A 15,218-nucleotide genomic window follows, 5' to 3' on the forward strand; every position below is an offset into this window, starting at 1 on the left:
ATTCAAGACATTATAAACAAACTCTCTGTCCTGTTAAACAGGACAATGATATGAAGAAATAACTTGTTTCCATGTGCTTCTCACCAGTTTAATATTTTATCTTGAGAGATTCTCTACCTAAGGAGACATTGTTCTTTGGTTTAAATTCCTAGGGAGAAGAAAACTTGGGAAAGAGAGATATTGTCCTCATTACGTGCCTAGTGTTATTTCTTTTGGGTACAATGATGAATACGATATAACTCCTGCCCTCTAGGATCTTACAATGTCATTGGGAAGATGAGATACATATAAGTGGGTATTAAAGAAAGGGGATGAAATGTGAAACTAGTCTGAACAAATCCATCCTCCAAATCATAAATTTCATGGTAAAGCAAAGGTGTCATTAGGAACTGGAACATTAAATAAAATACATAAACTCTAAAATGATCTCGTCTACTCATCCCAAATAAAACAGCAGGATTTGAAGAGTGTTGAGTAGAAGTGGTCTCATTCTTTCACCTGAGAGAACACTGGCAAGTCTACGGCCAAATTCTTTTCCACACTATACTGCAGACTTGGACAAGTTCCCAGTGCACTTGGTGTACTCTAGGAACATATGAGAAGAGAGCAAGGCAGGGTGAGTCATGAGTAGAAAATGTAGAGACCACAGTCTGGGTAGCATGTCTTCTGGAGCCCAAAAAGGACAATTACAAGAGTCACCTTTCCTCAGCGTTAGTCCTGGGGTCAGCTGGAGTCTGACAAGGGAGGCTCCTTGGTCTGGATTCATGGCAGATCCCACAGCCCCTTGGGAGTGACATTTAATATATTCCTTGAGGACAAGCAGTCTTGGTTGCCTACCGCTCTGGCCCCATGTCCCACATCCATTGTGCATAAGAGTGGAAGAGGAGGTGCTTGTGAATTTAACTGCTTAGATAAAGTACTTGCTGAAGAGCTAAATCTTAAATTTAGTCATAAATTTAGAAGAAGAGTCACCCGTCCTTTTGCCATTCCCAAATGCCGATTTGGGTCAGGTTGGCAGTATCAGAATCATCTGGGGGATCTTCAAACAAACAAACAAAAACCTTTCTCTCACAGAGGGAGATTTTGATTTAGCAGGTCTGAATCAAAATGATTGTCATCTCCAGCTAGATTTAAGAGCAACTATACAGTGGTAACCAGCCTCGAAGATGTCTCCAAAGATCCCATCTTTTGTATTTATTCCCCTTGTGTAGTACCCTCCCATATTGTGCCAGGGTTGACCTGTGTGATCAAGAGAATACAGCAGAATGATGGTTTATCATTTCTGAGATTAGCTTATAAAAGACTGTGGCTTCTGTCATGTTCTCTCTCTGTCTCTTTTGGATCCCTCACTCTGGGGGAAGACAACCTCCATATCTTGAGGACACTCAGGCAGCCTATAGAGAGGCACATATGGTGAGGAACTACAGGCCCCACCCAAGAGTCAGCAAAGAAATCAAACCTGCCAACTATCACATGAGTTAGCTTGGAAGAGGATCCTCCAGCCCCAGTGGAACCATAGGTGACCACAGAGCCAGCTGACAGCTTGACTGCAACCTCATGGGAGAAGCTAAGCAGAATCACCCACTTCTGTTGTTCCTGAGTTCCTGATCCTGAGAAACTGTGTGAGATAACAAATGTTTGTTGTTTTAAGCTGCTAAAATATGGAGTAGTTTGTAATGCAGCAATTGATAACTAATACATTTTCCCAACCCAAAGGGCAAGTTCTGGAACATGCCCATCTTTCTATCCTCACTTCACAGCCTTCCCACATCCACACTTGATCAGTGCAGACCTGTTTACCCCCAGTTCACACCTCTGCACCTCTGTGCTTTTGCCCAAGTTGTCTTTGTGTCTGGAATGCTCTTTCCTCACTGATGCATCTCAGGTATCCCCTTCTCCAGAAATCCTCCCGTAAGTTGCCCCACACCAAACCAAGTTGGGTTAGGTCCCCTCCTTTGTGCTCACAGGCACTCCTTGAAACCAGCAGGGAGGAAATGAGTTAAACAGAGGAAGAAAAGTGACACCAAGAGCATATGACTTGCCTCTATCTGGTTGATCAATGAATTGTCAAATTTGAACCCAGGAATCCTTTTGTCACTGCAAGCCACACCCACGTCTTCTGTGTGCTTGCAGTCGGTAACACCCCAGCCGTTGGAGGAGCAGGCTGCGAGGGTCGCCTCTTTGCCAGTGCAGTGGAGATTGTCTAGCCAGATGGGTCCTGAGGGAAGCAGAGAAGAGAGAAACCAAGTGCTGCATCAAAATGGGTTTGAGTCTTTGGGGACATCAACGTCTTTCATAGAAAGAGACCTCCCCCCTCCCCAATTTTGGTAGCTGTACATGGTCACCAAATGATTTTTATTAAGTTCAGATAGGGGTTGTAGTTCCAAGTTATCTGGATTCCTTTGTCAGAGTAAGCAGCTGATGTGATCTGGGGAGGTGGTGGATTGAACGTGATTAGAATCAAAATCAGGTTTAAGCCCTGTAAATCTCCTGGCATAGTGGAATGTATATGGACTTTAGTTAAAAAGCTGGGTTTGAATTATGGCTCAGCAGCATAGCTGTATGACCTTGACCTTCCTTTCCTCATCAGTAAGTGGGAACGATAATAAAACTTGAACTGCATGCCTGGGTGTGGATTAGCTGTAACACATGCCATGTGCCTGGTTTCACTTAAATATGGTGACTGTGATGATGATGATGATTTTGTGCCATAGTCACCTTTTATCTGCAGCAGTCTGCACTCTAACCCCTCAGGAAAAAGCTAAGTTGTCCATTTTGTCAGCTTTCCTGAAATAGAGGGTTTAAAGTTTTTAAGGCGTTTCCACATGTTACCTCCTCGACCTTCCCAATATCTCAGGGAAGAGGATGGGGCAGGCATTATAATTCCCATTTCACGAAAACAGAGCTCTGGCTCAAAGAGGGTAACTCATTGGTGCAAGGCCACACACCTACATCAGAATGCTGGCCCCTATAAACACCTGGTTCAGTGCTCCATTCTCTTCCTGATGCTTCCCATCCACTGATTCAGAGATGATCAGCTTAAACCAGCCCAAAGAGCCACCTTCTCAGGTGCAGGAGGCAGGTGTCAGCAGGGCAGGCTGCCTGGGAGGCAGCCTTGGAGTTCAGCTCACCACCTTTCCTTCATCTGACCTTGACTGAGTACTAGAGAGTTTTCCAATAGGGATTTTTATAAGTGCCACTAAAAAAAAAAAAAAAAAAAAAAAAAAAAGCAGCCTATTTTACAGTCAAGTCAGATAAACCTGGGTTTGAATTCCAGCTGCATGGACAGGGCACTGTGTAAGTCGATCAATTACTCATCCGAGCATGTTTCCCATTTCTAAAGTAAAAATAATGATACTCAATAAGCAGATTGCTATGGAGATTCAATGATACAATGTATATGCCTAGTATATGTTCAACCTTCTTTTCCCCTTCTTTTTCCAGTCAACCAGAAAAACAAGGAATTCTACTGATTCCATGATGTGAGGAAAAAGCAGATGAAAACACTCCCATTGCAGAGTTAGAAAACCAAAAAAGAGAATCTGAGACTCTTTAAGGTCAAGGAGAACACAGGGCCATCTCCTGACATCCAGTCCCCCGTTGAAACATGTCTGTTGTGATGGATGGTTGGTCAGGGCTCAAAGCGAGGGAGCCTCAGACTCACTGTGGGAAACAAAGAGCTTATTGAAAACATCTGGGCTGAGGTTTTCCAACTGGTTTCTCAATTTGGCCTGGTTTCCAAGCTCTCAAGTTCTACTGAAACCTACGGCCTGTAATCGATTGCTGTTTCAACAACAAACCAATGTTTGTCCTGCTAAGTACTAGTAATGGAAATGACCCTCCACGTCTGAAGAGGGGCCTCTTCCTTGGAACCTTGTGTAGCAAAACTGCTGAAGGAACAGAGAGGGCAAGAAGAAGCAGTGTCCTTATTCCATCTTCCATGAAAGAAACCACACTGGTTAAGGAGATGTGAAACAGGCCAGCACACGGTTAAAGAAATCATGAAGAACTGCAAAACAGAGATAGTACAGAACCAACTACACTTTGTGATAAGGAACATTTGAAATCAGCATCCGGGAGTGCTAATGGGAGCTAAGTTACCCAAAAGAGTTGTTTTCTTATGTACTTTAAATGGACCCTTGATAACCTTCTCCCTACATATGCTCAGCCAATTACTTTTTCTTAGACAATGGAAACATAAATTTCTATTTAGCCCAAGACAACACCATCATGCATGGCAGATTAATTTGGTCTGATTTACTGACTTTTTTTTTTTTTCTGTACACTTAGTGCCCATCAACTATACTGTATTGGATTCAAAAGCCACAAGCTTCTGGTTCTGCCTACTATGTAGAAGGTGGTTTTAGGCCCAGTTCAATAGATACTATCTCACAGCTGGGAGGACTGTGGTACTTGGGACACAGACGAGGCTCAAACTTTGGACACAAAAAGCCAGTCAATCGGAAGCAAAATTTCATTTTTCTTATTCAACCCATTTATTCTACAAAATGCCTCTCCTGATGAAAGAAGAGATGCATAAACAAATTAAAAAACCATTTAGGAAATAAAGATCATAAATAAAGTTGCATTTGAATGCCTGGGCTCTGCCAGGGCAATCAAACTGTTCAGTATAGAAACCATGTAGGTATCGGGAGGTTGTGTCACTCTGATCCGAAGAATGGTGGGGTTTGGTTGGAAATGGGCTTAGCCTCTTGGTTCTGAAGGCTCTGACAGATGGAGGTGAGCAGCCACTTTAGGTTCAGGTTGCTGTGAGACCCACCCAGAGGGTAAGAGATGGGGCAGCTGCCTCCTCCAGAACTCCTTAAAAGGGCCCACAATTGACCTGAGCTCAGAGGCACTTTGGGAGAAGAGACCCATTGGCAGGCCAGGCTAGAAAACCAGGGCGGCCCTGGGGTGCTCCACCGGGCTTCATTACTACAACATGACTAACCTCTCCTGTGTGGAGAGAGGACAAACCTCAGAGGGGAACTCCTGGAGGGCAGCCTCTCACGGGAGAGCTGTGGGGTCCTAGCCCAACCACAGAGCCTGCACGTCAGCCTAAACCCCACCGCAGCCTGCTCCGGGGCAGCCAGCACATTCTGTGTTCAAATACTGTTTTGCTAAATGTTTTTTATATTCCCCAAACCAAAATTTCAATTGATCAATCAGCCAGTATTTATTGAGTGGCTTCCCTGTAGCCAGCACTGAAAACCCTGGACTGATGCTGATGAAATGGGAATACTTTTATATTTATAAGGTCTCTCATCACTTAAACCAAGTTTAACTTTATGTAGAGAGCATAACTCTTAAAGCCCTGAGACATGACAGTTTTTATTTCTGAGCACTTCTTTTTCCTGTTTTCTCTCTGATACCACTCTGGTCATAATTCCTGATGATTCAATACTTACACGGATGACCTTTCAGTACTCTTGGCCTCTTAAGTTCCTTTACTCCCACTCTCCAATGGTTTGTTCTTCACCCAACCTCAACAACTCTCTTAGGGTCATAGCTTAGACCCTGTCATTACCAGTAATTGTGCCCCCTCCTCAACCTCCATTTCAGCTATCCTGCTCCCTGTTCTACCTTCTCCCAATCTTTCTAGCACATTCTTTCTAGCACCTTGGTCCCAACAGAATCCTACAATCCATAGATCCTGGCAGCTTCTCATGGCCCTTCTACTCCTTCATGTCAATACTTTTCTCCTTACCCAGCTTAGAGCCCATGGACCATGATTTTAATCACTTCCTTGTATAAACACTCAACTCCATTGAACGTTTCCCCATCACGCTTGCATGGCAAAGTTCAACCCAGATAAACCCACCTCTCCGGCTACCCTGTGCCTGTCCCTGGGGAGGTGATCACTGCTGGAGAAGAATCACAGCCATGCTGTCTGTGAGAGGTACATTTTAAGTTTGGATAGAAATAAAGTTGTTCTGGGAAAAACCTACAGTCACTAGAAAGAACTTATTATAAAATAATAATAATAATAATAATTGCCTGGAATAGAAAGCATATACATAAATCTGAAGTTCTCCCTGGATCGCTCAGCTAGCAGAATGAACATAGATGGGGAATAATGTAGAAGTGCCCAAGGTTTTGAAAATAAGATAGGAAATGAGCTTTGAAAGCCCAGCATTTGCCAACTTCTTCTTGCTGCTTTTGCTCTTATTACCACTAAGCAGTCCGAAGTCAACTTCAGAGAACATTTTCCTCTAAGTGAAGCCTCTTGACCTTGTTATTCCAACAGGAAATTTTTAATTGCATTGACGTGAGACATACTTATGTGAGTTGGCATTTCCTTTCTCCTATAATTTATAAAATAACAGAAAGCATGGCTGAAGGGACCACACAGTCATCTATTTCAATGTCTCTCAAACCTGGCTCTGTACCACAATGACTTGGGGCTGGGGAGGGAGGGGGCTTCAAAAAGCTTCAGAGTCCCAGGCTCCAGCCCAGACCTTTTAAACCAGAACAAGATGGCTTATGGTCTGAGACATTCTGTATTTTTAAGCCCCCCAGGTGACTCTAAGGCAGCCAGCATGGCGTTAATCCATCAGTCCAGGACAGGACTTTGGGAACTGCTGCTTTAATCCAGCAGCCAGACCCCAGCCTGCTGCCTTGTGCAATATCTCTGCCAGGTAGAGAGACTGCTTAACCCAGGGATGAGGAATCCTTAACTCCTGGAGCCGTTTTTTTCTTTAGATAATATCCTTTAATTCACCCTTGTCTACGTCCCCACTAAGGACCACAGATTATCAGAGTGTCAAAAGTTCTCAGAAAGTCCAATATCTGGATGGAGAAACTGAGGCCAAAGAGGACAAGTGCCTTCTTCAAAATCATATAGTCAGGTCAGCACCATTGGGTTCCAAGAGCTGCCCTCCTTCAAAGCTCTTATGACAAATTATTTTAAAAGCCGACTGATTCGAAGTTGATAAGAGGGAAAACAATAAGGCCAAAGGTGAAAAAAAAAAAAAAAAAAAAAAAAACCCCTCTGTTTTCCTCATGGCCAAGCCCTCAAACGCATGCGAGTGTTAAACTGTGAACTCTCCATGGGCAGAAAGGTGGGCAGGGTCAGAGAACTCTAGCACATGGGGAACCTGTGTGAGAAAGAGCGAAAGGCCCTTCTTTAAGGGACTGGTTTAGAGGGACTGGTTTAGAGAAAGGTGCAACTTCCCCTGGGCCGATGCAGCCCCTGGGCAGAGCAGGAGGCTTGGAGAAATGAGCACAGCCTCCTTTTTACCAGGACTGAGGGGTTTCCCAAGATGTAGGATTTTCAGTGCTAAAACCAAGAAAGCCCTGGACAAATCAGGACAGCTGGTCATTCTGCCCATACCTGCCTTTCCACAGGGCACATGTGGGACAGCCATGGGAGATTGTCCTATATGGTGAGTTATGAGGACTTCAAGCCCGGTTAACCTTTACCAGGTAAAACTCAGGCAGGACTGTTCCCGGGTTTAGCCAAGTGACACTACCGCTCAGTCCCAAAGCAGAGCGCCTTACCTTCCCCCTTGCCGTAGGAGGAGCTGGCAGTCCAGGACTTGGCCTCCACGTAGCCCAGCTCCCGGCAGACCACGTGGGCGGCATGGATGGAGAAGTCGTCATCGCACACGGTGCCCCACTGCCCGTTGTAGTACACCTCCACCCGCCCCTCGCTGTGCTTCCTCTTCTGCCCCGCCAAGCGCAGCTGGATCTTGGCGACATCTGAGGGCGCCTGCGGCCGGTGGTACTCCGGGGCCGGCTGCTGGAAGTACTCGGGGTAGTTGGGCCAGCTCTCGTACTGTGCCAGGCTCAGGGAGGGCAGAAGGGAGAGCACGGCCAGGCAGCAGCAAAGGCAGGAGCCCGGAGGCCTCTCCATCCTTGTCCTCTGGCGGGAGGATCTGACAGAGGGGGTACACTGAGGCAGTTAGGAGGGGCAGGCAGGGCACGGGGGAAGCAGCGGGAGTTTCCTGGAAAGGAGGAGAGATGTATTAAATTAGGATATCTACAAAATGTTCAGGGACGTCATACTCTTTTGCCTAACATTCAAGGCTCCTCACAGTCCACCCTCCAACCTACCCTCCTCTGCCACCTCACATTTCAGACAGACAGGTCCAGGAATTCCCACCTCTTCTGCCCACTGGCCTTCCTGTCTCTCTGAAATGCTTTTGTTTCAGTAGGGTTCCTGGCAGGAAACAGAGAGCACACACAAACCAAATTCCAGGAGAGTTTTTAAAAAGATGATTTACAGAGATGTAGGTGGAGTTCAGGGACATTAACGAAAGACAGTGTCATACCCCAGGGCCCGCAATAGCAGGGAGCTGTTACCTCCCTAGGCTTGAAGGGCCAAGGGGAGGGAGTGGTACCAGAACCAGGGAGAGAGGCCAAACCCAGAAGGCCACTGTTGGGGCTGTGGCCGTCAAAAAAGGGTCTCAGAGCCAACCCACAGCAACCCAGAAGGGAAGGAACGGGGGATATCTGTATACCCAGACTCACTTTTCTCCTCTTCTCATTTCTTTCTGGCGCCTCCTATTGGGCAAACACAACTGGAAGCCAAGGGCGGGGAGCCCTTTGGTGGCACCTAATAGGTGTGCCTCCCGGGTATGGGGGATGGTGGAGAGTGGAGAGCCCGTCTGAAGGGGCATCCAGCACACTCTTCCTCTTTCTCCCTAACTTTTTACATCTTCATGTTCACTAAGACCCAGACTTTAATAAGTCTAATAATAGAGGCATATTATAATCTTTAGGGTTGCCACCATAAAAATAGTAAAAACAAAAACAAAACAAGAAGTACTAACAGGTTTGTAACAGGTGGAAATGATGGAATTATTTAAAAGCAATTAATCCATGTGATCAGTTAAATTATGTACCCCAACAAACACATGTTCTTAAACCTAATCGCATCCTTGTGGGTGTGAACTCATTGTAATAGGACCCCTGAATACATTATTTTTAGTTAAGGTGTGACCCAACTGAATGAGGGAGGGTCTTAATCTGAATTACTGGAGTTGTCATAAAGAGGACTAGGAAATCACAGAAGCAAGAAAGGAGAGGACATCACCAAGTGACGGGAGGCAGTGACACAAGCCAAGGGACCCCAAAGATTGCAGACAGCCCCACCAGGATGCTACAGACTTTGGGAGAAAGTATTACCTTCCTGACACTTTAGTTTTGGATATCTCCCAGCCTCAAAGCCATGAGCCAACAAATTCCCGCTGTTTAAGCCAAACCCTTGTGTGGCATTTGTGACAGCAGCTCTGGCATACTAAGACAATGTGATACACCAGCATTCAGAGCAGCAATATTCACAATTTTCACAATAGCCAAAAGCTGGAAACAGCCCATTCACTGACAGATGAATGGATAAACAACTGAATACTGTGAAGCCATAAAAAGGAATGAAATTCTGATACATGCTACAATATGGATGAACCTTGAAAATACTATGCTAAGTGAAATAAGCCAGACACAAAAAGACATACATTGTATGATTCCACTTACATGAAATATCTGGAATAAACAATTTCATAGAGACAGAAAGTAGATTAGAGGCTACCACGGCCTGGAGGGAGGGGTAATGGAGAGTTATTCCTTAATACGCACAGAGTTTCTGTTTGGGTGTTGGAAAAGTTTTCATAATTGAAGGTGGTGATGATAGCACAACATTGCAAAAGTAATTAATGCCACTGAACTGTACACTTAAAATAGTTAATATGACAAATTTTGTTATATGTTACTGCAATTAAAACATAACTAGAAAAACAATCCAAAATTAAAGAAATAAAGCAGAAAAAAAAGGAATATGAAAGAGGTGTCACAGACAGGAAAAAATAGTGAGATGGTAAGATTTAAACCCAAATATATCAGTCATTATATTAGTCCAACTAAAAGACAAAGATTGCCGGCTGGATTAAAAAAAAACCCCAACTTTGTATTTCTTACAAGAGACATATTAAATGAATAGATGCAGAGAGGTTTAAATTAAAAGGATAGAAAAGATATAACACGCACACATCAACCAAAAGAAAGCTGGTACTATACACAAAATTACAGTTGACTTTAAGACAAGAAATATTACTAGAGACAAAAAAGGACAGTTTATGATGATGAGAATCAATCCATGGGGAAAATATAATGATTCTAAAGCCTAAATATATATAAAATAAATACTGACAGAACTAAAAGGGAAAAATAGATATCCATAATCATCATGAGAGATTTTATATACCTCTATCAGTCACTGATAGACGCAGACAACAAACTCAGTAAGGCACTGAAGAATTGAACAACATGATTAAAAAGTTTGACATAACTAGAACAAATGTACATCACTTTACAAGGAGTTAATAATGGAGCAGTATATGGGGGAAAATGCACCTATTGCTGTTCTCGTTTGCTAATGCTGCCGGAATGCAAAACACCAGAGATGGATTGGCTTTTATAAAAAGGGAGTTTATTTGACTACACAGTTACAGTCTTAAGGCCATAAAGTGTCCAAGGTAACACATCAGCAATCGGGTACCTTCACTGGAGGATGGCCAATGGTGTCCGGAAAACCTCTGTTAGCTGGGAAGACACGTGGCTGGCGTCTGCTCCAAAGTTCTGGTTTCAAAATGGCTTTCTCCCAGGATGTTCCTCTCTAGGCTGCAGTTCCTCAAAAATGTCACTCTTAGTTGCACTTGGGATATTTATCCACTCTCAGCTTCTCCAGAGCAAGAGTCTGCTTTCAATGGCCGTCTTCAAACTGTGTCTCATCTGCAGCTCCTATGCTTTCTTCAAGTGTCCCTCTTGGCTGTAGCTCCTCTTCAAAATGTCACTCACAGCTGCACTGAGTTCCTTCTGTTTGTCAGCTCATTTGTATGGCTCCACTGATCAAGGCCCACCCTGAATGGGTGGGGCCATGCTTCCATGGAAATTATCCAATTAGAGTCATCACCCACAGTTGGGTGGGGCACATCTCCATGGAAACACTCAAAGAATCACAATCTAATCAAAACTGATACATGTGCCCACACAAGATTACATCAAAGATAATGGTGTTTGGGGGGACATAATACATTCAAACTGGCACAATTGCAAACTATGGACTATAGTTAACAGTAATGTTTTAATATTCTTTCAGCAACAGTAATAAATATACCACACCAATGCTAAGGGTCAATAATGGGGGTGGGGTGGAGGGTGTTTCTGGGGTATGGGATGTGTTGGGTGTATTTTTATCTTTACTTATTTTTTAGTAATAAAAATGTTCTGTGAACCATTAATTGTACACTTAGGATGCATTGTATGGTGTGTGAATATATCTCAATAAAACTGCTGGAGGGTAAAAAGCTTGACCTAATCGATATCTATAGAAATTGTATTCAACAACCACAGAATATGGACGCACTTCAACAAAACATGGAAGATTGGTCTAAATGGACCATCAAGCAAGTCTCAACAACTTAATGAAATCATACAGAATGTTTCTGACCACAGTAGAATTAAGTTATAAACTAATAACAAAAGAGGAACTAGGGGACTCCCAAATATTTGGAAATGATGTACAAAGAAGTATATCTAAAACCATTTTGTTCTCAGTACCAAATTTATTCATTTATTCAATAAACACTCATTGATATCCTACTACATATCAGGCCCTTGTGTGAGTGAATCAGACATGTTCTCTCCCATGGTGTTGGCAGCCTAGTTGTGGATTGCCTACAGGAAGTCAGTAAATGTTCATAGTTCTCAGAACTAACTGAGCCTAGGTGACCTGACTTTGAATTTACCATGGTTTTTACTCTTTTGCCCTGTTGCTATATTCTCATCTTACAGAAATCAAAGATGTCAATGACTTGCCAAAGGACACACAGAGTGACAAAGTTTGAGCAAGTATGAAGCTAACACTATAAAGCACCTTCCATTGGCAGGCAATGTTCTCAATACTCTATGTGGATTTGTTCATTTAATTAAGGAGGCACTATTGCTATTTCCAGAAGGAAACTGAGGCACAGAGAAGGTTGCAATGATGGTAAGTGGCAAGTGGGTCTGAATGCAGGCGAGAGGCTGTGTGACCTTCACCACTCGGAGCTAGGGCCTCTCAGTAGCCTCGCCCCAGCCCAGGACTTGCCACCCCCCAACCCCTCATGGAGCTGCAGAGGCCTCCAGCCACTTTAATCCTATCTAAGAAAGAAATGGGGGGAAAAATGTGATCTTGAAATTTTTAAAAAGAAATCTTAATCCCTGGGTTTGCATGACCATAAACTGCTCCACCCATCTTCTTGGATTCTCAATGTTTAAGTCCTAATTTTTCCCTAGGAAAGTTTTACTGGTATCATTCCTTTTGTGTGGGGCCTTCTCCTACACCCTCCTCTGGGGAATTACAATATATTAGACCCAGCTGCTTCTCTCTTCTTTTTTTTTTTAATTAAAAAAAAAAAAAAAACCTTTATTCCCCCCACTCCCTTACTGAAAATGTTCTACAAGCTGGTGATAAAAACTTGAAAAATACAAATGAGCCAAAGGAAGAGGCAACCATTCTTAACACTGTAGTGTACACCTTTCCAATCTTTTTTTTTTTTCTGTTTATATTTCCTTTTCAAAACCAGAGTCATTTCTATATCCTGCTTTGAAAACTGCTTTTTACATTTGACAGCATATTGTAAGCATCATTATTCTCTCACGGGGTATTTCCTGGATCATTGTCAACTCATTAACCCATCCTGCATTGGATTGAATAGTGTTCCCCAAAGTCCCTGTCTACCTGGAACCTCAGAATGTGACCTTATTTGGAAATAGGGTCTTTGCAGATGAAACGAGTTCAATTAAGTTGAGGTCATACTAGAGGAAAGTGGGTCCTAAATCCTCTATAACTAGTGTCTACCCAGAACCTCAGAATGTGACCTTCTTTGAAAATATGGTCTTAGCAGATGAAACAAGTTCAATTAAGATGAGGTCATACTGGATTAAAGTGAGTCCTAAATCCACTATGACTGGTGTCCTTATAAGAAGAGGGAAATTTGGACAGAGACACAGGAAAGAAGGTAGAGATTGGAGTGATGCAGCTACACTCCAAGGAATGCCAAAGATTGCTGGTATCTACCAGAAACTGCAATAGGCAAAGAAGGAGTCTTCCCTAGAGCCTTCAGAGGGAGTATGGCCCTGCCCACACTTTGATTTTGAACTTCTAGCTTCCAGAACTGCAAAGAATAGATTTCTGTTGTTCTAAAGCTACCAAGTGTATGGTGATTTGTCATGGCACCCCAGGAAATGCAAACACACGTTTCCAAATATTTACTGCCCCAAATGTTGAAATGAATATCCTTGCAACTAAAACTTTGTGCAATCTTGGAATACATCCCTAAGAGTGAAATTGCTGGGTCAAAGGGTATGAAAAGAGCCAACAGTTTTGCAAAAATATACTAAATGCTCTCCAGAAAAGCTGCACCAATTTACACATCTGCCAGCAGTATGTGGTTTTCCCACAACCTCAAAAAGCTTGCCTATGACCATGTTTTCAATCCCTTTTCAATTTAATAGGCAAAAATGGTATTTTGTTCCAATTAATATTTCTTTTGTTATTAATGCTGTTGAGCATTTTCTTTTATGTTTACTGGCCACCAGTATTTCTTCTTTGGGGAGATAATCTTTTCCTGTCTTTAACCCGTGTATCTGTTGAGGTGCTCATCTTTTCCTTATTCTTTGGAAGATTTATTTCAACCCTCAGAAGCAAAGAACTGCTGGGCAGAAGCCAAGGTCCAAACCAGGGCCTCCCTGGATGGAGAGTGGAATTCCACTGCATCTTTCCTCACCAGCTGCTTCTCTTTCTAGGGGACTGGCTTCATTTTGCCACTCCCTTCAGACCGCAGGCTTGTCCCTTCCTCCCAAGCATCAGCTTCACTTTTATTTCAACTCGGATTCAGCCGGCCGTCGCCTTCCAGGATGGTCCCACTTTTACAGCAATGGCTGCAGCTCGTCTTCCTTCCAAGGCCTCGGCCGCCCCGCGACTGTGATGGTCCCATTTAGAATGGAGACCCGTGACGGCAGGAGGGGAACAGGCGATAGATAAGAGGTCTCATCTCAGCTACGGAAGCGGCAGCGACCCGCCACTGTTACCGTGGGATGGGGGCCCGCGGGGACCAGCGACCGCGCGCGGCGGGAACATGCTTCACGCACCAACCGCGAGCGCGCAGGGGCCGCGCGCGGAGCCCCCTGGCGGCCTCCAGACCCACTTCCCCGCGAGCGAGGCCGGGCAGGATACCGACGTCCAGGCCGTGCCAGACTGGGTGGGAGCAGCTGTGCCCGTCTCTGCTCGCTTTCCTCCCGCGGGTAGCGATGCTGTGGGTGAACGGAGACCGGCCTGGATCCAGGGATCTGGCGCAGCAGCTGGAACACATTAGGCCCTTATGAAAAATTGGTTTGCTAAGGACAGCGTGTGGACGGCTCCGAGTGGACCCCTCCTCACTCTTGGGGGACCGGGAGGAGGCGGCAGGGCAGACCACAGGCCCTGCCGACTGATGGTTGATAAGAGCATTTTTATTTATAAACAATTTTTATTTAGAACCACAAAGCCCTCACAAAAGGGAACAGAGCACCAGGTGCAAGCTGAGATTGTAGTCAGGTTGGCACAATGAGTCCACTCTATTAGCCCTAGAAAACCATTTCCCCTTTCTTCAGTTTTCATCCATAAAATAGGCACATCAATTCTGACCTGTGATAATATGTATTCAGCCAAAGAAAACAGTGTCAAAGCAAAGAAGAAACCTTATTACCCCAGCCTCACTTTTTCCTGGGGGGCGGAAACCCCATTTTGGCCAAAATCCAATCTCAGCCTTATCAATGTAAGACTTGATCCTCCTTTGGTGTTTTGCGTCAATACTCAGTCGTGAGAACTCAGAGAGGAGAGTGATGGATTGTATCCAAACTTCAAACAAGAAAGGAAGATTCCTCCTGCTTTTTACTGTAATGACAATAATAAATGTCTTGTTTTACACATGTGCTTCTTCCAGAAAGAATCATCTTAGAGGAGTTGAAAAATGTTGTTTTAGTTGTTCTGTGCTGCTCAAGCAAATACCAATAAATGGTTTGGCTTAAACAATGGGAATTTATTCGCTCACAGTTTTGAGGCTGGGAAAATGTCCAAATCAAGGCATCAGCAAGGCAATGCTTTCTCCCCTAACACTGTGGTGTTCTGGGGCTGGCTGCTGGTGATCCTTGGCTCCTCTGCCACATGGCAAGCCACAAGGCGGTGTCTCCTGGTC

General features: G+C 44.1%; 1 protein-coding gene across 1 annotated transcript in view; it reads right to left on the reverse strand.

Annotated features, from left to right (window-relative positions):
• Positions 1-15,218, reverse strand: part of LOXL2 (lysyl oxidase like 2) — a 93,858-nt gene that overhangs the window by 53,939 nt on the left and 24,701 nt on the right. Inside the window, exons 2-3 of the mRNA XM_037813045.1 lie at positions 7,501-7,946; positions 2,043-2,218 (exon numbers count right to left, since the gene is read on the reverse strand). Of these exons, the coding sequence (XP_037668973.1) occupies positions 2,043-2,218; positions 7,501-7,855 (531 nt within the window). The 5' untranslated portion in view covers positions 7,856-7,946. The remainder of the gene's footprint in view (positions 1-2,042; positions 2,219-7,500; positions 7,947-15,218) is intronic.

This window comes from Choloepus didactylus, chromosome 20 (genome assembly GCF_015220235.1).
Source record: "Choloepus didactylus isolate mChoDid1 chromosome 20, mChoDid1.pri, whole genome shotgun sequence".
NCBI lineage: Eukaryota > Metazoa > Chordata > Mammalia > Pilosa > Megalonychidae > Choloepus > Choloepus didactylus.